This window comes from Arachis ipaensis, chromosome B07 (assembly GCF_000816755.2).
Source record: "Arachis ipaensis cultivar K30076 chromosome B07, Araip1.1, whole genome shotgun sequence".
In the NCBI taxonomy this organism is placed as follows: Eukaryota; Viridiplantae; Streptophyta; class Magnoliopsida; order Fabales; family Fabaceae; genus Arachis; species Arachis ipaensis.
The window spans coordinates 111,189,467-111,214,828 of NC_029791.2; the positions used below are offsets into that span (position 1 = coordinate 111,189,467).

At 34.4% G+C, this 25,362-nt stretch overlaps 1 protein-coding gene across 1 annotated transcript; it reads right to left on the bottom strand.

Moving 5' to 3' along the window:
• Window positions 1,300–6,586, bottom strand: LOC107610203 (uroporphyrinogen-III synthase, chloroplastic). The gene is made up of 10 exons (XM_016312314.2): window positions 6,249–6,586; window positions 5,149–5,236; window positions 4,410–4,476; window positions 3,770–3,888; window positions 3,340–3,432; window positions 3,177–3,232; window positions 2,876–2,961; window positions 2,313–2,444; window positions 1,411–1,999; window positions 1,300–1,323 (listed from the first exon to the last, which is right to left on the bottom strand). The coding sequence occupies exons 1-9, from the start codon at window positions 6,459–6,461 to the stop codon at window positions 1,945–1,947; spliced, it is 909 nt and encodes a 302-aa protein (XP_016167800.1). The 5' UTR covers window positions 6,462–6,586; the 3' UTR covers window positions 1,300–1,323; window positions 1,411–1,944.

The following is a 25,362-nucleotide window of genomic DNA, read 5'->3' on the forward strand; positions in this document are numbered from 1 at the left end:
ATCAATATTGTTATAATACAACAAGTCATAGGATCCAAGCAGATTGGTTAAAATGTTGGAGTGCATCTGATTTTATGAGACAAAAAAGTTCTTTTAAAATTTAAAGGTAAATTCTATCGCACTGCTATAAGACCGGCTATGTTTTATGGTACGAAGTGTTGGGCGGCCAAAGGGGAGCACGAACGTAAGCTGAGTGTAGCAGAGATAAAGATGTTGAGATAGATGAGTAGACATACACGATTTGATAAAATAAAGAACAAAAATATAAAGGAGAGAGTTGGAGTAGCACTCATTGTGAAAAAGATGGTTAAATCGCGTCTCAAGTGGTTTGGACATGTGGAAAAAAAAAACTGACAAAACACCCAGTCACGAGAGTGGATGAGATGAAAGATGGACAAGGGGTAAAAAACAGATAAAGACCTAAGAAGACCATCCATGAGGTTGTCAAACGAGATCCACATGTAAACAGTCTCTCTGTAGACATGATACATGACAAAGCATAATAGCGTCGTTTGATTCATCTAGCCGACCCCACCTAATGGGACAAGGCTTTGTTGTTGTTGTTATAATACAACAAGTCATATTTATGGAGGTTTTAAATATTTATAACATCATAAATTTTTGTTCATATAAAAGGGACATGATCTACACTATACAAACTTTTAATCCAAGAGAGGATTTTATAAAAAATTATTGCGATATATATATATATATATATATTCAAAACTAGCTGGAAAGGCAAGCCTCAATTTTCACTCACGACATTCAACAAACAAACATGTTGTGGGCACTCTTTTATCAAGCATGGTTTGAAGCTTTGAACAACTTCGACTAAATTACTATTTGTACCCATAAAAGATACAGACGTTGACAAATGTACCAATATAATAATAAAACGACAATTGTAACCATGGAAAATGACCTCCGTGTGCCAAGATTACCCAAACGTTGGTTACGTAATTGGTCCGTCAGGGTACTCTTGGCACACGGAAACCATCTTTTGTGGTTACAATTGTCGTTTTATTTTTATATGAGTACATTTGTCAGCACGTTGTATCTTTTATGGGTACAAAGGATAATTTATTCGAACAACAATAAAGAAGACAAACCTCTCTAGAATTCAATATGTAAGTCATAACTCAAAAAGTAAAAGGAAACAAAACAATAAGCCAATCATGTTTTATCATCAGGAAAATCAGCATCAGTTTGGGGAGGCAACGTATCCATTATCATTTGAGGGGGGATCATGATGTTCTTGTTGTTCGGCATTCATGAGCGCGTCCATATCCCTTATTGTTGTCCTCAACACATTGCCAACTAATACTGCCAAAGAAAAAATGGTCATAATGTATTAGATTCTTCGAAATTGAGGGCACCGAATAAAATAAGAAAGAAAGAGAGGCGAATTACCAGCAGCAGTTCCAAAGGTCGAGAGCCATAAGATCTTCAAGCCAGGGCTCTTCTCTTTGGGCATGATGAACTCCAGCTACCAATTTAGTGTGGACAAGAACTGTCTACCATGGGAAGTGATCCGTTTGAATTATTTTACTTACACATCTTTTGGATTGTTTAAATTTGAGGAGACGGGGATAACGTAATCCGTTAATTAACCTTAAATCAGACAAAATCTCATCCTAGATTCCTAGTGAACCGCATGACTTGTCTTATTGTTTAGATACTAAATCTTTTTTTTTTTCAGTCCTGTGGAAACTCACATATTCGGACAACTGGATCAATTAGCAACAAAATAAATCAACATTAATGAATCAAATTATGAAGGGTATTTACATCACGAAGACTATTTACCACTCATCTCATGATAGCCTCTATAAACCTAAAAATATCTGAGAAGTAAATGCTTCCCAAAGTAAAATCACTATATAGGTTATTTTCTCTGCCAGTAAAACGCTGGAAACATCTCCCGTTGCTACGAAGTGCAGATGATTACCTCAATAGTTCATCATATGATCCTAGTGCTTCAAGAATGCTTTCTACCCAGCTGCAGCAGGAGGAAGGTTCTCAGAAACGGATTGTATTAACAAGATTTTAAAGCAACAAAGAGAGCAACAGAATTCTGTTCGTACTAAAAATCCTGATATAATGAATTATAATAAGAATGATTTATTGAAACTGGAGTCATTCCTATGTTACCAAAGCCTGATATATTCAAAAAAGAAATATAACGGGGAAATAGAAATCAGCTTTGTTAAAAAGAAAACTTCTACATGATGACAGGCAGGAAAATTGTACTCAGCACATAGAATAGGCACTGAATACTTAAGAGAAATGCACATAGAGGATTTGCGATTTACCCTTCCAGGCCTGGTTGTGTTGGGTAGTACACATTTCTGAATCCTAATCTTCTTGCCATTGCAGCAGTCGTCTCGCCAATGCATGCAACAGAATTGTTCCACTCTGAATCAGAAAGAAGATTCTTCCAAGCACTGTAGCAGCGGATGACAAAAACCAGTAAATTTCGTTTCTCTTTTCTATATATATATAAAAGGAAGAATGAAAAATAACTGAGTGAAGTGCTAAATAAATAAGACTGAACTTGCTAAGAACAAAATTCTACTTATTTCTATTTAGAAAATTAAAAGTAAGACGGCCAACTTGCCAAATACTCCAGGATTCTTGTAATATGATAGTATTAGGCTTAACTAGTAAGGGACAAAGACGGCACCCAGTTAGGAAGTTGAAATAGTTTATTGGATTCATTGTGTTCAATACATATATCTAACAAGCAAAGAACTGAAATACCAAATCCAAACATAATAATAAATCATTTCCTAGATTTGAAGTAAATATGAATTATTTTAAAATTCAAGAATCAAAATTCACAATAAAAAAGAGAAAGAAGAAACCAAAGGCTAACCGAATAGCAGATGGTGAAGCTACAGTGACAACAGGGGCAGCAAGTGCCTGCTTAAGAACCATTTGGTCTACATTTTGAACTGGCACCTGCCAAATAAGTGAGAATCAAACTGTCCTAAATTTCCAAGAAGACTGAAATAGATCACTTTGACATTAGTAAATATTACATTTATAATAATTAAATCTAATTAATGACATAAAACACACATTCAACATGTGGTGCTTGCTAGGAAGTACTTAAGTATTGGACCGTATATATTTTTAGAAAAAAGGAAACCAGCACTAAAGCTAAAATCTTTTACCGTTGTGTATGTATTCATCCTAATAACCTCAAATCCACGCTTGGAAAGTCCTTCCTCTGGTTATATAAATATCACACAGATGATTAGCACATCAATTAGCTTGAAAATAGCAAATGTTATACAAAACCCAAGTTTGAAAGGTACAAAATAATAACTCTATTACCAATCTCATTGCTGGCCTTTTCAGAAGCAGGGTATAGAACAGTTGTTTTATTTCCAATCTTTGGAAGTTCTGTAGCCAAAACCTTTCCTGTTGCTGAAAATCATCAAATCCATATTAAGTTTCACTTCCAAAAGACTCGGCTTAAAATTCCAGATTCACACTAAACAACATGTTAATCTACTGTGTGGTTAGACTCCCTATTCACTTTCACTAAGAACCACGGAAGCACAGAACCTAAGCAAAGCAATCTCCTGCCCTGCCCTATCAAGATGCATATCTTGGAACTACCCACATTTTCCTCTAATACCCCAAAATACTTGCGAGTTTTGAGATGTTACTTTATATTTCTTAAGTCAGTTATCCAGCTTGATAAAGAAGCAAAAATGGGGAGCATAATACAAATTCAGCATACATGAATACACACGGATACCTTTTGATGGTGCGAAGGCAACATCAAGCAATTGATTTGAAGACTGCATAGCTTCCTTGAAAATGCTTGCAGTGCCGGCGCCAACAACGCCTATTTTGACATGAGGCATCCCAGCAGCTCTAAGGACAACAAACAAGGCTAGGACAATCATTTGTTAAAAAACAAAGTATTTAAGAAACAAAGTACCAAAAGAAAATGATGTAAAATTGCAAATAAAAAGAATAATACTGTAAAGAATGACATAAAAGGAAACCTTTGTTTCTTGTGCTATTTTGTCTATAATAATTTATCTGTACAACTACGAAATGCATCAAACAGTTTTATATAAGAAAAAATCTTGCGGCAATTTCACATTTGCAAGTATGACAACTCAGGCACAAACTAGATTAGAGATCATATAGACATTTGGTTCACATGTAACATAACAAAATTGCATTTCAAGTATTCCGGCCATAGGACTATAAGTTACAACAGAAGGCAAGGGCTATAAAAATTTCGTTAGGGAAAACAAACGATACAAGTCTGAAAAGAGAATTGATGAAAAAATATTATCCTGATGTTTCAGCAAATTTTTTTCAAAATCATTTAAAATATTCCAGTAGTTCCACATAAAGTACTCAAACAAGATCTAAAATCTTACCTCCATGCCTCTAGAAAGACTGAACCAGCTTCTGGGGAAGTTATGACAATCCAATCAAACACATTATCTGCAAGTATCAAGCATCAATTGTTAAGCAATTAGGCGCTTATAAGCATGAGTCATGTGGATTAGAAGACATACACAAAATAAGGTAGTGACCTTTTTAACTTAAGAAATCAAAGATCTGTCAATTTGAAATTTCTCCACTCTACTTAGATGCAAGGGAAGACCTCCATGTACGCACTCCCCAACCAAGTTTCTTAAAAATTACAGTATGAGCACACATGCTGAATGTAAACCTAGAGGGAAAACAAAACCGCATCTCTATATTTGGTGAAAATCAAACCACTCTAGTCATACTAATTTCATACATTATCCAGGTCAGATGAAATACCAACAGTCTGAGACAGCATAGGAATCGTCTTACATGTCACCACGATCTATAAAACTTAATGAAAACAAAGTCTTCAGCATTTGAAGCACAAACTCTTTATTTTCGGAACCATGTGTAATGGGAAATAATCCATCAAGCACCAACCCAATAAGAATTTAACATCCAGAATATCATCACTGCATCTTTCTTCCCATTAAGTGCACATAAATATAGACATTCCTTTTAAAACTGGTTTAATAAAAGATAATTAGTTCACATACAATATCTGTACAAGATGAAAACAGCATGATTCGAACTTTACAAAATATTTGCATATACACAAGGCAGGTTTTTCCTAATGCTTACCACTTAATACAGAAGGAAGCCTATCTAAGTCCACTCCCGGTGCGTGCTCAATGAGAGGAAGTTCCAAACACTTGATTTCATGTTTGGCCTGCAGCAAAAATTGGAATTACAGCAATAGTTTCCGGGAATGTGATCAGTTAAACAATATGAAAAACAGAAGCTATCAGTTGGATCTCCATTTACCCAACTGATCATCTTTGTGCTTGAATATTTTACAGACAAATTCCCAATGGAAGAAGATATGAAGGAAGATGAAATAGTAGTAGAAAATTAAATACAAGTTATGAGGATATGCAGCATCAAGATTTGATCAAAGCATTACCTAACCTAATGAAACCTCTATATAAAATGGTTGGAATAGAATCTTATGATACAAGTAGGAGCAGATTGCCAATTTAGGTGAGTGGGAAAAATATTAAACTAAAAAGTGAAAGACTGACATGAAAAGATTATAGGGCACATGTTTCAAACAGGAGAGTCTAAAGTATATTCTCTTTAATCGATCCTTAAACTCGTCTACATTTGAAAAACCTGCGGTGATCTGCAATATGACATGAATGAATTTTGCTACGTAAACTATACTAGCACTATATTTGATTGATAGAACTCACGAAAAGCAGGACCTAATGCAAATTTAGGAATCCAAATCCAACATCTGGACGTTTGTCTTTTCTTATATTCAGCACTTTCTTTCTTTTAAATTAACGTGGCTTAAAATAATCATATAATAATAATAATAATTTAAAATTCAAACACCTAAGAAAACAGGAAACAAAAGAAAGAGAAAAAAACAGTACATACAATAAAGCATTTCATTTCAACCTTTAATCAAACACCTAAATGACATAACGGCTTAGTTGAGAAGGAAAAGAAGGAATGAAAGGTTAAGTCGGAAAGAGAAGAAAATCCAGCTAAGATAACTGAATGAGAATCGGAATAGAGATGAAAACAGAAGAGTTAAATTGAGTATGAGGCTGAGAAATAAAGCACATTGTTGTAGCTGAAGCAATGCAGAGGAAACAAACAAATCCAAGGATCATAAAAAGCGAAGGTAAGGTAAGCAACGAAAGGTGAAGAGAGAGAGTAGAAGAGTTACGCACCAGAGCAGTAATAAGCTTGGCGTTCTTGCCACGCTCTCTGGTGACGACAACTTTGGGGGAGTAATTGGAAGTGGAGGCGGAAGCGGAGGTGAAGAGGGAATCGGTGGCCGAGGCGGAGGCGGAGGAAGGAGATGAGCGTTGAGGAGGGAAGAAGATTCGTCGGTGGAGTTGACGACCGTAGGGGAGAACGGAGACACAAGCAGCATGTGCCATTGAAACGTGTTGGGCAATGGACCTTGTCCCCACTCCAGCTGTTACAGTTTTACAGATCAACCCCCTTCCTCCATTCTTATTTTATTCAATTTCCATAAATATCTTCCTTTCTTTTCATTTAAACCCAATTTTATAATCTCTCTGATTCTATTCTAAGATTTACTAGGCCCTAGCGACTAGGGACTCGAGGCCTCGATGTAAAATAATTCAAGTTTAAAAATTACTAACTTTTTACTTTAGTTTTTACCTATACAAAATCTATTTGAGAGTAAGTAATAAAATGAGGGTTTTGACAACGGTAAAATTAGAGTAAATCACGTAAATAAATCAAATGAGTTTTAATTTTATATGAATGTCCTAAATATAAATAGGAGTTAATAATCAAAATCGTCCTTAAAAGATACTTCGATTTTCATATTCGTCCCCAAAAAATAAAGTTAATCAAAATCGACTCCGAAAGATGACGGACATGACCACATTCGTCCTTCTGTCATCTTCTTCGATGAGGTGGCTAACGTTGGGTGACGTGTTTCCTTAACTGCCAGCGTGACAAATGCCTACGTGTACGTTGTTGTTGCTGACAAGGTAAGTATGTTAAAATAATTCAAATTAATCCCTTGGATGATGAATCCTAATCCTAAATTCAATGATAAATAAGTCGTAGTCAACAATCAGAGGGCCATATAGTTAGGTAAAACTTGAAATTGTTGGGTCGTCGGGAGGATGGAGACAGGAAATGGAGGTCGTAGTGGTGGTGTGTCGTTTCCGTTGCACGACAGTAACGGTTCCAGCACTTCAATGCGAATGAGGAGAAAGATTCATGAGGAATCATGTTTCTGCGGGTTGAAGGCTGTGATAAAAAAATCTGGGACAGCAGAGAACCCAGATAGATTATTTCATGCATATCCAAGGTACCGAGTGAGTAATGTTGAAAAAGTTGAAGGTTTTCCATCTTGTTCTGTGTTATTGGATATTTTTCATTGTTTTCTTTTCTAATTTATCAATTTGCAAAAAAGCAATCACTATAATTACTTTAAGTAGGTTGATGAAGATGACTATTAAGCAGTGGTTGAAGGTGGTGCAAAAAAAGATTATAGAACTGATTTGTAGGTTGAAAGTGATTATGATGAATAAAGGGTGAAGGTGGAATTGAGATTGGGCAGCTTGAAAGTTGAAGTTAGATTTTTGAAACTGCTAATAATTTTCATGTTTGTGATAGTTGTAATTAATGTGATCCTTTGTTGTTTGATATGTACTTCCAAGTAAACACAATTCTATTGAATTGTAATGGTGTATTGAGTTGGATGGATTGAATGAGACTAGATGTTTGAGTAGTGTTGTTTAAGATTAAGTCCAAACTCTCCATTATTGACATTGTGAAATATTACAAATTAATCACTATCACTATTGCTATAAGATTAAGCCATAAATAGAGTAAGTAATCAAAGTAAGTAGTCATAACATTGTGGTGTTATTGAAGGATAATTGTCACATTATCTTAAAAATAAGTACCACAGCAAATCTATGAGGTATCCAATCCTAAAAAAAAGACTACACCAAAAGAAAAGGGCACATACAACTTTCAGATTACAGATAACCACAATATTTAATATAGTACTTTATTTTCCCTATATAAAAAAACCTAAAATAGCCCCATACAAAAAGTTAAGGCAAGTAGAACACATTGCTTTCTAATCAAAGTATTTTATCATTCTTCCTTGGATGCTTGAAGTATGGAGTAGGCACAAAAGTCATAAAATTAGCCAGCTTCTTAACAGTTGCAGAACTTGTCCCTTTGATAGTCTCAGTCGAGATAGCCACTGGTGCAGCTGCAGTAGGTTTAGGGGAGGATCTAGTTCTTGCTTTTGCTTTAATCACCTATAATTTAGGTGGCCTAGCTACAACTTGATCCTACATAAGCCAATACCAAATGCACTTGTTAGCTGATAAAATAAAGGTGATATTTTTTACAATTGAGTAGTGATTATACAACCTGTTGTGTATCTTGGGTTGGTGGAATGCTTTCAGATTGGCTGATGTCAATCTCTATAGAAAGCTGGATGGGTGATGGAAGTGAAGGCAATGGTGCTACTGCTTCTAGAGCATTATCATGTTCAATAGGGACAACATTGACTTCAGGGTCAGCACCATCTGCAACAGGAGCAACAACTGCTAGTTGCAGCTGCATCTGCCTGGCATATTCCTCAACATTCACAGCTTTCTTCTTTACACAGCCTCTTTTATTGTGGTCAATCTCACCACAATACATGCATCTGATTGGGTTGTACTTTTTCTTCATCTTTGTCTTTGACCCAGTTGGTTGTTCATCCTTCTCCCTTCTCCTTTTCTTTGTCGGTCTTCCAGGTTTGGGTTTAAATGGGGTGGGACTGGAGCAGAATGTGGTGTTTTTTTTCATAAATCCTGTCCTTTAATCGGATTGACATTGAAACAATAAGTCCTCCTATACGCTTCCATCTTCAACTAGTCATGACAGTACTCTTCAGCCCTTTCGTCATTCTTATCCTGTATTGCTTATATTGCATGCATACACAGCATACCTTTCCAAACAAATTAAATGATTAATTAAAATGTGTAACACGAATAAAGATAACTTATCTAAGTGTTGAAGTTGTTCCCTGTGAGTTGCCAAAACCTACAAGTGCATATGTGCTTTTCCAAGTCAACAACCATATTGGTTGGCCAGCCATGCACTTCGTATAATTCTTCTTTTTCATTGCCAGACCACTGAGGAGCCTAATGGCTAGACAATATTGTCATTACTTCAAGTCTATTTTGCTGAACAGAGGGCAGAATTCTTTGATAGTTTTGTAACTTCTTCCTATTGCCAATCATACTCTTCATGATGGTCCTTCTAACTTCCTCAACTAAAGTCAGGATGCGCTTGCTCCTTTCTTTCTTGATTTTGGCATTGCACGACTCACATGCGTTGTTGCATATATTATCCACCTTTGGAACCTCACTGAAATGCGCCTTTGTCCATGCATCTTTCGGCCATTTGTCAAGATACTCCCAAGCTTTCTTATTTATCAACTTAACTCTGATCATGTTTCTATTAAACTCATTTGTTGTCCTCGACCAAGCACATTCCCACACCAAATCTTTTAACTCACAGCTTGACCACTGCTTTGAGAAATTGTGCCACAAATGCCACACACAGAATCGATGATGAACCCTTGAAAACACCTCCTGAACAGCAGGGATTAAACCCTGCAGAGAAGACAACCCACATAAAGATATTTAATCAAATTAGTCCATCAATAATTTTCATTAAATCAAAACGGTCCCTCAATTATTTTCATTAAATCAAATCAATCCTTAGAACATATTATCGTGTATTAATTTCATCCTTACCTTCTGCATGTCTAAGATGAAGCACCATTTGTTCTCTTTGTAGTCTCCTAGATCCTTGTGAAGTAGCTCTAGGAACCACTGCCATTTATTCTTATTTTTCACACTGACAATAGTATAAGCAATCACAAAGATATGATTGTTAGCATCTTGTCCACACGCTTTCAGGATTTGACCCCATGCAATGTCTTCAGAAACGCTACATCCAGTCCTATCAAAGGTCTACAACCTGCCTTAAACCCCCTCTTACAGGCATCAAGACAGACATAGAATCGATCAAACAGGGGAGAACTCTCGGGCATGAGGATGACACCAACTTGTATTGTGGATCCGAGGTTGCTAGTCAGTAGCTCATTAGCATAGTCCTACACCAACCCATACTGTGCTATTTCATCACCCTCTACAACCTTTCTAGTAGCTTTCAAGGCTCTAGTAATACATGTGCTATTCAAATACACATTACACTTTCTTACAAACCATTTATAAACCTTTCGATGCTTCATAGTGGGATGTTTCCTAAGCTTAGGTACTAGTTTACTAAGTGACAAGTTTGGGTGGCAACTCTATTCTTCCTCCTTCTTGGACAGGTGTGACTATCAACTAGATTTTTAATTTGCTCAGACCCGTCTTGTTTGTTACATGCACAATAACAACCCATGGACAATCTTCAATCTTACAAACAGCTCTAACTCTAACCTTATCGTTCTTTATGAATAAAATATTTCTACCCCACTGAATTGTGTAATCCTTAGTAGCTTGCATAAATTCAGCTTTTGACTTAAATATCATACTAACCTCAAATTTCAATAGTCTAAACTTGGTTTTCTCATTAAATTGAGGATATAGAGTTGATGATTCTTCATCGGAGTCCAACTATTTACCAAAATCTTTTGAATGCTATGAGTCAGCATCAGAGGTACTTTCAAGGTCATCATCATCCTCATCTAAATCTGCCAAGAAAAAATTCAACACATAAACTATCCTAAATAGTTGCCAAATAAATCAATTAACCAACAACCATAAGGAAGTAAACATACTAGAGTCAGAGCTTTGTTCATCTTCAGAACCCTCATAGCTAGAGTCATCAGTTTCTATTTCTTTATCCCCTAATCTGGTCTTAGGAGGCCTATACTTCTCTCTGACCTCATATTTGATGTCCTTTCTTGTACCACTTTTTTTGTTGTCCGTGTCACTATCACTATCACTACTATACAGATTGTCTCCTAGAAATTTAGGAGGCCTATACAGTTCATCTTCAGCACTCTCATATGAGTCATGAGAGTCACTGTCTTCTTCCAGAATGGAAGGATCTTTCACATATTTTCCAGATCTGGTTAGTCTGCAACCACTACTACCATCTTTGTTCTTATTACTATTATCTTGTGAGTTATTGGCTGTTTGAGATGGTGTATTAGATTGAGGTGGAACTGCATTGCCCTGAGAGGTGGTCCTTTTCGGCTGAGGGTGGGGTTTGATGGGCTGCAAAGGAGTCTTCATGGGTTGAGTTGTAGTCTGGATAGGCTTATGGGCTGGTTTAGTGAGCTGAGAATTGGGCTTCATAGTTGGTTTCTTGGGCTGAGAATTGGGCTTCATAGTTGGTTTGTTGGGCTGAGAACTGGGCTGTGAGGTTGGTTTAGTGGGCTGAGGGGTTTGTTTGTTGGACTGAGGGTGACTTATAGTGGGCATCTTGGCAGGTTCAGAATTGTGCTTCTTAACTTGGGAAGAGTTCTTCTGCTTGCTACTTTCTACTTCCACATTGACTACATCCTCATCCATGTTGTCTACTATACATGGCTGTGAAATATAGTTCTCAAGATAAACATTGATCACATGTTGGTTTCTCCTACAATCCTTACACATTCAAGCAAATCTGCATCTGTGACTAAGCTTCTCAACTTGGATGAGAGGAAAACTCTAGGAGCTTTCCACCAACAGTTTCCAGCTTCAATGTATCACAACTCCTTATAGTAGCCCCTTACAAAGAACACATCAAGTGTGTTTCCATCAACACCCATCAAGACTTTTGTATTGTCAGGTTCATATATCATGTCTCTATCAACAGACTTTTTAAACAATCCACTATGGTGAAACACAAATGTCATGGGAGGACCCTCCATCTACAATAACAGAGACGAAAATTCCATTAACAAACATAGAAAAACATCGCAAAACATACCCTAAACCCAAAACAAACATGCAACAAACGAATAGAACCATCACTAAAATGAAATACCCATAACTAAAAAATCATCACAAATCCAGTAAAAGCAAAGCATTCTGACCCACTCATATCATATAAGAACAGTCATATAAACCCTTAGTAACCCCAAACCCTACCCTGACTTAGAGGAACACATGAGTTCACGTCACTAGGAAGAGATCACGCCACAGAATAACTCAAAAAACATGAAAAAAGGTTTCATCCTTATCTCTAACTGTTGCGAGAGCTTCCTCCACTATCCATGTTGCTCCAGGAGACGATCAACTTTGTATTCAGTACCAATTTCTCTTCTGTTTTAATCGTCTTCCAACATTAACGAAGGTTGATGGCGTGGTTCAAATGTTGTGTCAAAGACTTAGGGCATAGATTGAGGGAGACGATATGTTTTGAAGCGAAATAGAGAGAGATGATTGTTAACAGAGGGGGTGATGCTTTGTAACATTTTGAATCTCTTCATGATACTAAACGACGTTGCATCAAGGCCTGGAGGCCATTGAATCAAAACTACATCGTTTTGTTACTGTGCCATGCTGGCAGTTAACGGAACACGTCACCCAATGTTAGCCACCTCAGCGAAAGAGATGACGGAGGGACGAATGTGGTCATGTCCATCATCTTTCGGGGACGATTTTGATTAACTTTATCTTTCGGAGACGAATATGGAGATCGAGGTATCTTTCAGGGACGATTTTGACTATTAACTCATACAAACAGATTATATAAATGTTTTATTTTAGCCATAAAATTATATAAATCGAAACAACTTAATTCGATTTACGTTGATTCTATATAAATCGAATTCATATGATTTGAATTAGCTAGTGTAACAACAAATCAATGTAAAGGAGGAGCGTTACGTATATTAAATTGAAAATAACGTATTTCGATTTACAACATTTGATAACATTAAGGTGGAGCATTACGTATATTAAATTGAAAACAACATGTTTCAACAATTGATAACACTAAGGTAAATCGAATCTAATTAATTCGATTTACTAGTACAAACATGTAATTTAATTAAATCGAATTCATTTAATTTGGTTTACTAAGGAGTATGTTTATATAAATAGGATCAGAACGTGGAGGATTCAATAGAGTAGAATTTACAATGGCTAATGAAGATAATTTTTTAGTTCTAGTACACTACAGAGAAACGATTAAGAAAAAAATGCGAGAGGAAATAAAATTTACTGATAAGGATTCGTTGAGTGTTGTTATCAAATCTTCTACGAATTTTGTTGATTTTCAGAATACTATACTCCAAAAAGTAGGACTGTAAGAAATGAAATGGGTAGAAAAGTTATTTTATAGTATTCTTATTTCTGTTGTTCGTGATGGGGTGAAGTACGACTTGTTTGTATAGACAGTGACGATAATTTGTAAGTTTTACTTCGCTGTCGTAATCAGTTTTTCGAGGTGAGAACCCATGAATTATTGGCCAAAATTGGGGATATGGTCTCTAGTCCAGGAGAATTGAATCGAAATCATCAATCAGTGGCAATGACAACAGCCTCTAATTCAATCCCTGTTATTGCGTCTTCACGCTGGTGATACATTAGTGGGGTTGCATAATGATAAAAAAAAAATTTTAAGAACTAGAATAATTAACAAAACAATTCACTAAACGATCATTAAATAATGCATGTCCTTTTGGACAAAATACCCTAAACCTAAACAAATAATCTCACAATATCCATATCCCCAACAAATTTAAAAAAATCAAATTCAAGCTAATTCTAAAATCACCTAAAATAAAAATTTATAATATAAAAATTTAATGTAAAATGTATTGCAAAACTGAAATTAAATTCTAATAGAACTTAGTTATCTAACATTTAAAACTTATAAATTCTAACAGAATCTCTAATCATTACTCTAACTAATATTTATTTGTAATCACTACTCTAACTTGGATTTGTAATTTCAAAATTCTAACAAACTACTAAATCACTACTCTAACTATCATTTGTAGTTTAAAAATTCTAGTAATGTTTATAATCAAAATTTGAGCAATTTAATATTACTAACAATTTTGATTTATCTTAAAAAAAATAAATTTCATTCACTAACTTCTTTATAGATGCTACTAGGAATATAAGCGACTCTGTCCAGCAACCGGTAGATACAATTTGGATCATCTTCTATGTTTGCAATTTTGAATTTTGTGGTGGTGTTGCCCAACTTTTTTCTCTTGGATAAGGTTTGGGAGTAAAAAAAGTTGTAAAATATAATTCGAAACAACTGAATTCGAATTCTATAGATAGAGACACAACTATCAAATCGAATTTATTACATTCGATTTACCTATTACTACATTTTCTATAAATCAAAACTACTCAATTCTATTTACCATGGACCTCTAAATCGAAGCTCATTGATTCGATTTACTATAGGCTACTTCATTGAAAAGGTTTTTCATAGTAAATCGAAACTAATGAATTCGATTTACTAGTGCACCTACTAATTCAAATTTAATTGATTCGATTTACATTCAATTGAATTCGATTTATATAAATATGCAAACGAGACATTTATGTAACTTGTTTGTATTTAGGAGATTCATGTAAAATTGCAACCCTTTTAGTTTGTTTGTGATTTATCCTTAAAATTACTGATTAAAAATGATATTATAAAATATAAAGTTTAATTTTAATGTATTTATTATATATTTTTTTAATCTTAGAGTAAATGATACAAAATGTCGAGTTATGGTGATGGTCAGTAATGGTTATGGGGCCGAGTTATAGCTTGTATTAATGGTGACCATATCAATACTTATATAAAATTTTTGAATTAAAAATTAAAAAATTTATTTATTTTTTCTCTTAATTTTAATGTGTTCTCAATGCATATATTAATTAAATCCGTAAAAAATAACTTATATGAACTAAAATTTCAAATATCATTATTCTTATCCTCTTGAAAAATGTTCCTGGATATTTTCATATTGTGATAATCTTTTATTGTTACAATAGACAATAGATAAACACATTACACAGTTCAACACCCTAATTAATGCATCATGCATGAAATAAGATCGTGACACCAAAAGCAATAATAATTTTTTTTTGTTGGTCAAGTGGATTAGACAACTCCAATTTTAGGTATCTCAAATGAATTGGACACTTCTTAATTCTAGGTACAATACACTTTCACACGCTCTTTACCTACTTACCATTTTTTCTTTCTCAATTACCATTAGTAGAAATTGAGCCCGAAACCTTTAACATGAAAAGTGAGCGAAATACCGTGTGAGTTAAAGTTCATTGGCCAATAATAAATTCTTAAAAGACAAAGAAGTAAAAATAAAAAAAATATTCCGGTTTCAGCCCACCAATTACACGTTTGCTTTTTTATTTTGATGAAGTCCTAAATTTGCCACACACAAACATAATTCCTAAATTTGTAAAATATTCCTGTTATTTACAAAGGAAGAAAAGGACAAATTGATTCTTGATTTTTTGATCTGGGAATATTTAAGTCTTTGATCTTTTTAAAATTTGGACATATCGATTCTTGAGTCTAATTTGTTTTATTTTAAAAATTCTCTCACGTGTGCATCTATATCAATTAAGTCAGTACAATAAAAGTTACGTTTAATTTTTTTGTTGAATCTGACAGATCCAAATAAATATGAGAGATTGATATGTCTAAATTTTAAAAAAATTAAAAATTTAAATATATTTTTAAATCCTTAAAAACTTAAATGTTTACAAATTAAAAGGTTAAGGATTTATTTTTTTTTTATAAAAGTAATGTTTAAATTATTTCACTTTATATTTTTTTAGTTCCACTTATGAAATAAATGATGAAAGATTATATTTTATCTTCTAAAGTAAAATCTAAAATTTAGAGAATCCAAATCTATTTTATGTATGTTACTCAAGTATTGAGTTAGAGCGGATAAAGTTTTGTTATTGTAGTTGTTATTCATGTTGTTATTTTGAAGTTATGAATTTTTTTTAATACTATTTTCACATTAAAATCAGTACGACTAATTTTAATTTATATATTTAATATAGTGTAACGCTAGTTTAAATAATAGGTATGAAAATTAATTATTGTCCTTGTATGGTATTTAGCTTTTAATTAATCTCTACATACAAGTCATTTAAATAAATAAGTTTAAATAAGTAGTTTTAACCTAATTTACCTTCACGTGCTATTATCTCTAACAAATTTTTGGTTCAACGCGCGAATATATAATTGCATTTTTTATGCGAATTTTGTTTTCTTTTTCGAATTTTTTCAGTGTTTTCTGCGTCTTTACATTTTGTTCCATCTCTGTGTTCTTTATGTTTCTCTTCCTTCTCTATGTTCTCTGCACTCTCTGCATTCTCTTTGTTCTTTAAGTTCAATACCATTTTATTTGATTTGAAGATTTCGATCAAAGTTTTTGAAATCAAGCTGTGAAATCAGGTTTGAACAGTTATTTCATTGTCGAAGATAATGAATGATTCAAGTTCAGACTGTCAGTTGAACCAGAGCGAAGTAGATTATTGTTTTGAATCGAATCAAGTGGCTAATATGTGGTTCGATTCTAGTTAATGTTGTTCGTTAGTAGTTTATGATTCTGTAAGTGAATAATATTTTTGTTTGTGAAAATTACTGTTCATGGTTGATGGTTTGAATTGAATGCAATGTATGAGTTCTGAATATGAATTATTATTGTGATGAGTTTGTTCCGTTCTCGTTTCGGTGTATTTCGATTATAAACTGGTGTATTTTGGAACTCTTTTGGTGTATTTTAGAAAATTTTTAGTGTATTTATAGGTTTAGACTTTCAATTGAACTAGGGCGAATTGTATTATTGTTTTGAATCAAATCAAGTGGTGAGGTGTGGTTTGAATCTAGTTAATATAGTTTGTTAGTAGTTTACGATTCTGTAGTTGAATTATTTTATTTTTGTTTGTGAAAATTGTTGTGCATGGTTGATGGTTTGAATTTGAATGTAATGTACGAGTTCTGAATTTGATTTTATAATTTTGATGAATCTGTTTCGTTCCCAATTTTGGTGTATTTTAGTTTCTAATATGGTTTATTTTGGATTGATTTTGGTGTATTTCAGTTTTTGTGCGATGTTGATGAGCAGCTTGTTCCAAAGGTTGGGATAACTTTTAACACGCTTGAAGAAGTTAGAAAATTTTACAAAAATTATTCTAAATTTACAGATTTTTCTACGAAAATTTGGAGCACAAATAAGAAGAAAAATGAAATTCAGAACCAATTGATTACATGTATTAGAGAAATGAAAATCGAACATATCTCCAATTGAGAAGATAAATTCCTCAGCTGGATTAAATTATCCTGCAAGAATTTATATACATATATTGAAGGATGTTGGTGTTTGGATCATTTCAAAGGTTGTGTTGCATCATTCACAACCATGCTATCCAAATCAAGCAGAGATACTTAAATAACAAAGGCAATTAAGCATCTTTGTACAACGTATAATAAAGAATAACGAGAAAGCTGAAATCAGACCAAGAAAAACATACCAATTATTTGTCGCAGCAATATGGGGTCATCATGAATTAACTTTTATTGAAAAAGATGTGAGAAATTACATCATGAGAGAAGTACGGAATGTTTTGCAACTAGAAGATGCAAAAGAATTTGGGAAATACTTATTAAGAATGAACGATAAGAATTAGACTTTATTTTTTGAGCTTGAACTTGAGGTTGATCAGTCAATTAAGATTGCTTTTGGGCCGACGCAATAAGCAGGGCTACCTGTGAATATTTTGGAGATGTTATTTCATTCGATACCACTTACAATACAAACAGGTGATATGCTGTTCTAATTTACGTGTATTTTGAAATTACTTTCGCTATATTTAGATAGTTTTTCGGTGTATATATGATTTGTTTCTGTGTCGAATTTAGGTATAATCTGGTTTTTGGTTCTTTTGTCGGAGTGAATCACCATGATTAACCAATATTTCTAGGATGTGTTTTGATGAAAAACGAGGATATTCAATCATTCAAGTGGTTATTTGAATGTTGGCTTCGTTGCATGGGAGAAAATACTCCGAAAGACATTCTTATCAATCAATGTGCATCGATGCAAAGGGCAATTGAGACTTGTATGCCTACAAACATTCACCAGTAGTGTATTTGGCATATCATGAAGAAGATTCCAAGTAAATTAAATGGCTACAAGCGACACAAAAAAATTGAACACGAGATGAGTCATGTTGTTTGGAACGCTTTTACAAAAGAATCATTTGATAGGAATTGGAATGATTTTCTGATGAAGTATGGAGTTAGGGATAACAAGCGACTTTCAAGTAATGGTGTCTTTATTAGAGTTAATTGATGTTGTTACTTTTAGTGTGTGAATATTTATATATTTTGCTTGTGCAGTAGAGATGTCAAATTGTACATTTTTCGGTGTATTTTGGTTATGATTTAGGTATTTTTCTGATTTTTTCAAAATTTTTCGAAGATCATCATTTATGAATTCTAGTTTATCTCGATCACCACTTCTGGGCTGGGATGAGAAGCATACAAAGGAGCGAGAGCATGCATACTTTTTTTAACAAGTTTATTTCGCGCAATAATTCAGTTATTCAATTCGTCAAGTAGTACGATAATTGTCTAGGAAGTAGAGAGCAGAGAGAGAGAATCGGATACTGCAGATGTTCATACCATCATACCTTGTGCAATAAAATTCTCAATAAAAGCTCAAATTAGCATGTGTATACTCACGAGAAGTTCAGGAAAGTCCAAGCACAATTTAGAGAAAATGTGAATTGCATCTTAAGATCAACGCATGCTGCTCTAGGTTATACGGTCTATGAAATTATAGAACAAATTTCTGACTCAACATTCAACAAGTTTGCAGTTACATATGACGTGATATTGATAATGACCAATAGCACGGGTTTGGAATTTTCCCACTAAAAGTAGAATTTATAAGTATAGTCCAAACCCAATAATTGAGCATCAATCAAATAATAAAGTCAATACAAAATAAACCAAGAGTATTTAACTTCCGAGTCGTTCTTCCCTAGGAGTTGCAATTAAGTGTACAATTATTGGCTATGAGAGAGCAAGAGCATGGGAATTTGTGAATGAAAGCAAGAGGGCAAGGGAATGTAAATAGCAAGGAATTGAAACAAGCATGCAAGGAATTAAAAGGAAAGCAATTAAAAGCAATGGAAATGGCAATTAAATATTAAAAAGAGCTCTTAGTGAGAATTGGAGAATTTAGGATTCCTATCCTAGCTATAGACCACAAACATGGCAATTGTGTGGAATCAATCCAAACTAGTCAATCCTCCTTGAGAATTAGTCAAAAGAGTGTAATTGATCTCAATCCATAAGTCCTAGTCAACTCACTAATTACTTAGTGAAAGACTAGCGTCAATGGAAACTAAACCAATTAACTATTCTCACACAATGCGGAATGGACATCCACAACTTAATTCCACCTAAACACCCAATTTCTCAATCAAGAGTGTGAAAACTAAATATGTAAGAAATTAAACATCAAAGCAATAAAAGTCAAAGTAATTAAATACAAGGAAAGGAAACTTAAATTGCAAGAAACCTCTTGGCAAGTAATTGAGAGCTAAGGACCTATCCTAGCCATTGACCACAAACATATGATGATTATGAAGAGTTAATCCTACTTAGTCAACCTTACATTGAAGATAAGTCAAATAGGCATAGTTAATTTTAATCCTTAAGTCCTATGTCAACACTAATGGGTTACATAGAGTCAAGGAAAACCAAATCAACTAACTACTCTAATATATCAAACAAGAATGGCCATCAAAGACTCAAGGATCACCAAAGTCATCAAATTCAAGCCAATAGTGAATAAAACTAAGTAAAAACTAAGCCAAGTATTTTATCAAACACTTGCTGTGCATGAAAATAAAATAATATTAAATTGCATTAAAATAAATTCTAAAGCTACCAAAGCAAGAAAATAACAATAACAACTAAGGGAAGCAATAAATGACATGGAAATGTAAATTTGCATTACTTGAAAGTAAAATGCAACAAGAGTGTCATAAAACATAAAAATGGCAAAATAGAAGAAATAACAAGAGAAATGAAGAAGAACAAAGAAGCAATAATAATAAATGACAAGGAAAAGTAAATTGAAACAAGAATTAAAAGTAGAAATTACAAGAATTTAAACTAAATAACCCTAATTCTAGAGAGAGGGGGAGCTTCTCTCTAGAGAACTAAAGCAAAAACATAGAAAACCTAAACCTAATTGCCCCCCTTCATTCAGCTTCACTTTGGCCTCATATAGCTTCAGAAATGAGTTGGACAGAGTCTTGGAGGCCCAAAAATCGCCCCCAGCGATTTGCAATTAATGAGCTGACGTAATTCGGGTCACGTGTACGCATGGGTCACGCGTACGCGTCACTGCGCAAAAATCACTCCCACGCGTACGCATCGCTCGCAAATCCTTCTTGTGCATACGCACGGGTGCTGGAACTCCCAAACTCCATTTCTTCATGGTTTCTTCCCTTTTGCATGCTCTTTTTCTTACTTCTTCAACCCATACTTGCTTTGGAAACCTGAAATCACTTAACAAATACATCAAGGCACCAAATAGGATTAAAGTGAATCAAAATTGACTAAATTAAGCACAAAAGAGCATGTTTTCACTTTCAATCACAATTTAGGAAGAAAACATAAAAGCATGCTATTTAGATGGATAAATGTGGGTTTATGTGATGATATCCACTCAAATCAAACCGAAATATATCTTAAAATATGGACTCATCAATTCCCCCACACTTAAACCAAGCATGTCTTCATGCTAAACACAACCAAATGAGATGAATGAAGGGGTAAACATCTTATTGAATGCAACTATCTATATGCATGCAACTATACTAAATGCTATATACATATATTTACAACATGATTCCTATTAAATTTGGCAAAAACAAACAAAAGAATCTCAATCAATCCAAAATAAAGCTTAGGGTTAAGACAAATCAAATATAGCAATATAATCAATATCCAAAGATTTGATTTGAAATTTTCAAAATTAAGTTCAACAACTTGCAAGAAGATACAAGATAAGCGATGGAAGCATAGAATTGAGCAATTGAAACCCTCACCGGATGTGTTTACACTCTAATCGCTCAGTGTATAGGGTTTAATCACTCAATCCTCCTTTAATCACGTTTCTCAAAGATTTGCAAGTCATCTAACAATCAACTAATATTTGATGCATGGATGCAAATATCATGAGGACTTTTGTGAGTTGTAATAGGGCTTAGGTAAGGGTAGGATTGATATGGTTAAGTGGACTAATAGATTGGATCTTTGATTAGCTCAAGCATCTCACCTAATCATATATATCATCCTATATACATAACAAAACGATCCTAGCTACCCATTTATCCCTTTCTCACATTCACTCATGCATGCTTCTTTCTAACTCAACCACATATGCATCTCTTATTAACATTCTTTTTTTCTTTTTTTCTTTTTTCTTTCTTTTTATTTTTATTTTTATCTCCTTTTTTTTTATATTGACAAAGAGGAGATGCGTATGCTTCTAAGTAATGAATGCATGAGTATTTTTTCACTTTTCCAAATATTTTCAATGAACACCCAAAGCACTAACTACCAATGATTTCCCACAAATTTTCCCACACTTGATTAACACACACACACTCAAACCCAAGCTAATCAAAGATACAATCAATGGACATAATGGTCTTTCACTTAGGGTGAATGATGTGGTAAGATAAAGAACAAAAAGGGAATTATCAAGGCTCAAAATTGGTTTTCAAAGGTAGATGCAAGGGTTGGCCAGATGGGTTAGTGAGCTATACAAAGATGGCCTCAATCATACTAAATGCAATCCAAAACAACAAATACAGGACATATAGACTGAAGCAAATCTAAGATCATAATCATAAAAGGATTTTATAACACACAAGAACAAAATTTTGTGGTTGATAATGTGAAACCACACATTTAAGCTCAAATCTCACTAGGTAATTTGTTCAAGCTCTTTTCTATGTTCCATAAGTAGATACTTCAAGCAAGTTCAAAACAAGTTTTCAAATCTAATAAATGGAATGCCCTAAAAGAGATTTCTTGAAAATTCTTTGTTGTTTTACCAAAACTTATTCAATCTAACATGCAACATGCAAGTATTTACTATCATATAACTAAAAGCATTAAAGAGATATGTACAAACAAATCAAACCAAACAAAATACAAACAAGAACAAAAATTGCAAAAATTGAAGAAAAAGGAACAAAAAGGAATGTTGCAAAGTGTCTAAGAAAAGAAATTTTACCCCCCTTGAATTTAGCGATCCTCCCCCACACTTAAATAATGCACGGTCCTTCGTGCATGCACACAATCCGAGGGATGTAGGGCTTTGATGCTCCCTTTCAGCGGGTGGGCTCCGGGGCTCCGATTGCTTTGTAGGCAAATAAACAACAATTGAGGAAAAGTAAGATGTGTGTGGTATGATAAAATGCAATGCGTGTATTCTAAATGTGCGCACAATGTAGAACACAACACATTAATTGGGTAAAACGATAACCACAAAAGAAAAAGAAATAGCATGTTCCTCAATTAAGTAGTCCTAGGTTGCAAGTAATAAATAAGCAAAACTTAAGGCACAAACAACCTAGGTAACCACAACTAAAGTGAATTGAGTATATAAGACATTGGTTATTGAAATCGTACAAGTGAAAGCGCATGGTGAATAGAAAATGGCACAATCAACAACAACCAATTCAATGATGAATAGGGACTACTTATTCACCCTTAGGAATAAGGAAATAATCACATGTATAAGGTGCTTGTTACAAAAAGTGACAATTCTTGAGAAAAATCAAGTCAAGTTAACTAAAAAAAAAATGCAATGCATTAATAAGGAACAAATACCTTGTTATGTGATTATATTCACCTGAAAACCATGATGGCTAAGTAGTTCAACTCAATTCACTAAAGTAAAAGTGCACAATTCAAGATGCCAAACAAGGATAAAGTTTAACACATATGGTAGCTACAACATATGAATCAAACTCATAATTTAACTAGGCAATGAAATAAAGACTTAATGCTCAGTGCATATATTCATTAAGCTTGAGACCAAATTCAAGCAAGAAGCAACCCAATCAACATCAAGCAAACACTTGCAACTTATTCAATTAACAAACAACTAAAGCAAGACTAATATAATTACTAAAATAGAAATAAAATGCAAGCAAAACTAGGTAAAGCAAGTAGAGAAGAGGGAAAAAGACAAGATAAGGGAGGGGTGGAGAAAAGAAAGGAAGAAAATAAATAGAGAAAAGAGAAGAAAAGAGGTGTAAAGGTGAGAAATCAGGGGCGTGCGTACGCACAAAGGATTGTGCGCACGCACAGGGGGTCATGCGTACGCGTAAGGGACGCGTGCGCGTGGGGTGGCAAAGAAAAGAAATCGACGCGTATGCGTGCGCGTGGAAGGGGAAAAAGCAAGGTGACGCGTACGCATGAGGGACACGTACGCGTCGGTGAGAAAAATGAAAATTGTTGTGCGTTCGCACTACGCATGCTAACGCCGTGACCAGAGGTCATATTTTGAGGTGTGCATGGGCACAGGGCTGTGCCCACGCACAGAAGGCTAAAAAATTTTTTTTTATGGAAAGGATCACGTGTGCGCGTGCACACAGGTCCGTGCGAGCACAGGAAAGCGAAAAAGGGTATGGGTGCACACGCATAGGCTGTGCCAGCGCTGCGAATAGAGGGCAAAATCATGAGTGTGCGTGCGCACAGGTCGGTGCGCATGCACAGAATGCAGAAAATAGAAGTTGTGTGTGTATGCACAAGTGTGTGCACACGCACAGATGCTCTGTTTTTCAAAAATTTTTCTTTAAAACCTAAGGCACCAAGCCTTAGCTCAATCAAAGCTTAACATCAAAATATGTAAAAACCCATAAATTCATGATCCAAACCAAAATTGACCTGACTAAACTCAAAATTAAACTAATTGTACTCTAACCAAGCATAACAAAAAATGCAAAACCAAAATTATAAACAAGGAAAGGATAAGAACAATGTTACCATGGTGGGGTGTCTCCTACCTAGCACCTTGGTTTAATGTCCTTAAGTTGGACTTATTGAGAGCTCTCATCAAACCTCTTTGAAAACCCACCCAAGCTTGTATCCTCCAAGGCAATTGAGATCCCCAAACTTGTGCACCCAATCTTGTTGTGAATTCTTTCCATTCCTTCTAGGTAACAAGCAATTGGAATTCCCAATTCCTATACACAATAGCAACAAAGCTCACAATGCAATGGGTGAGAATTCATAGGATAAAGAAAAGTGAAGATCAAAGGTAGTAAGAACAAATAAAATGAAGTCCTAAAACTAGCAAAAACAAGCAATCAATTAAAACAAGCTATTCACATATTCACATATTCACATATTAACATATTAACATATTTACATCAACCAAAAGCAAGCAACTTATGTACAATCAATCAAAAATTAAGCTATTCACACTATTCACAATATATACAATAGCCAAAAACATACACCATTGCAACTCCATGGCAATGGCGCCAAATTTGATAATGCCTAATTGCACGGGTTTGGAATTTTCACACTAAAAGTAGAATTTGCCCGTTGTAAGTACAGTCCAAACCTAACAATTGAACATCAATCAAATAATAAAGTCAATACAAAATAAACCGAGAGTATTTAACTCCCGGGTCGTTCTTCACCAGGAGTTGCAATTAAGTATACAATTATTGGCTATGAGAGAGCAAGAGCATGGGGATTTATGAATGAAAGCAAGAGGGCAAGGGAATGTAAATAGCAAGGAATTGAAACAAGCATGCAAGGAATTAAAAGAAAAGCAATTAAAAGCAATGGAAATGGCAATTAAATATTAAAAAGAGCTCTTAGTGAGAATTGGAGAATTTAGGATTCCTATCCTAGCTATGGACCACAAACATGGTAATTGTGTGGAATCAATCTAAACTAGTCAATCCTCCTTGAGAATTAGTCAAAAGAGTGTAATTGATCTCAATCTATAAGTCCTAGTCAACTCACTAATTACTTAGTGAAAGACTAGCGTCAGCGAAAACCAAACCAATTAACTATTCTCACACAATGTGGAATGGACATCCACAACTCAATTTCACCTAAACACCCAATTTCTCAACCAAGAGTGTGAAAACTAAACATGCAAGAAATTAAACATCAAAGCAATAAAGTCAAAGCAATTAAATGCAAGGAAAGAAAACTTAAATTGCAAGAAACCTCTTGGAAAATAATTGAGAATAAGGTTACCTATCCTAGCCATTAACCACAAAC

Bases quoted from the DNA above. Each gene is read 5' to 3' on its own strand.
- LOC107610203 (XM_016312314.2), bottom strand. From the start codon at position 6,461: ATGGCACATGCTGCTTGTGTCTCCGTTCTCCCCTACGGTCGTCAACTC. The intron at 5,237-6,248 runs GTGCGTAACTCT...TTTTTGCTGCAG, and splicing joins CCAAGCTTATTACTGCTCTG to GCCAAACATGAAATCAAGTG. The intron at 2,962-3,176 runs GTAAAAGATTTT...CTTATTTGGCAG, and splicing joins GGATGAATACATACACAACG to GTGCCAGTTCAAAATGTAGA.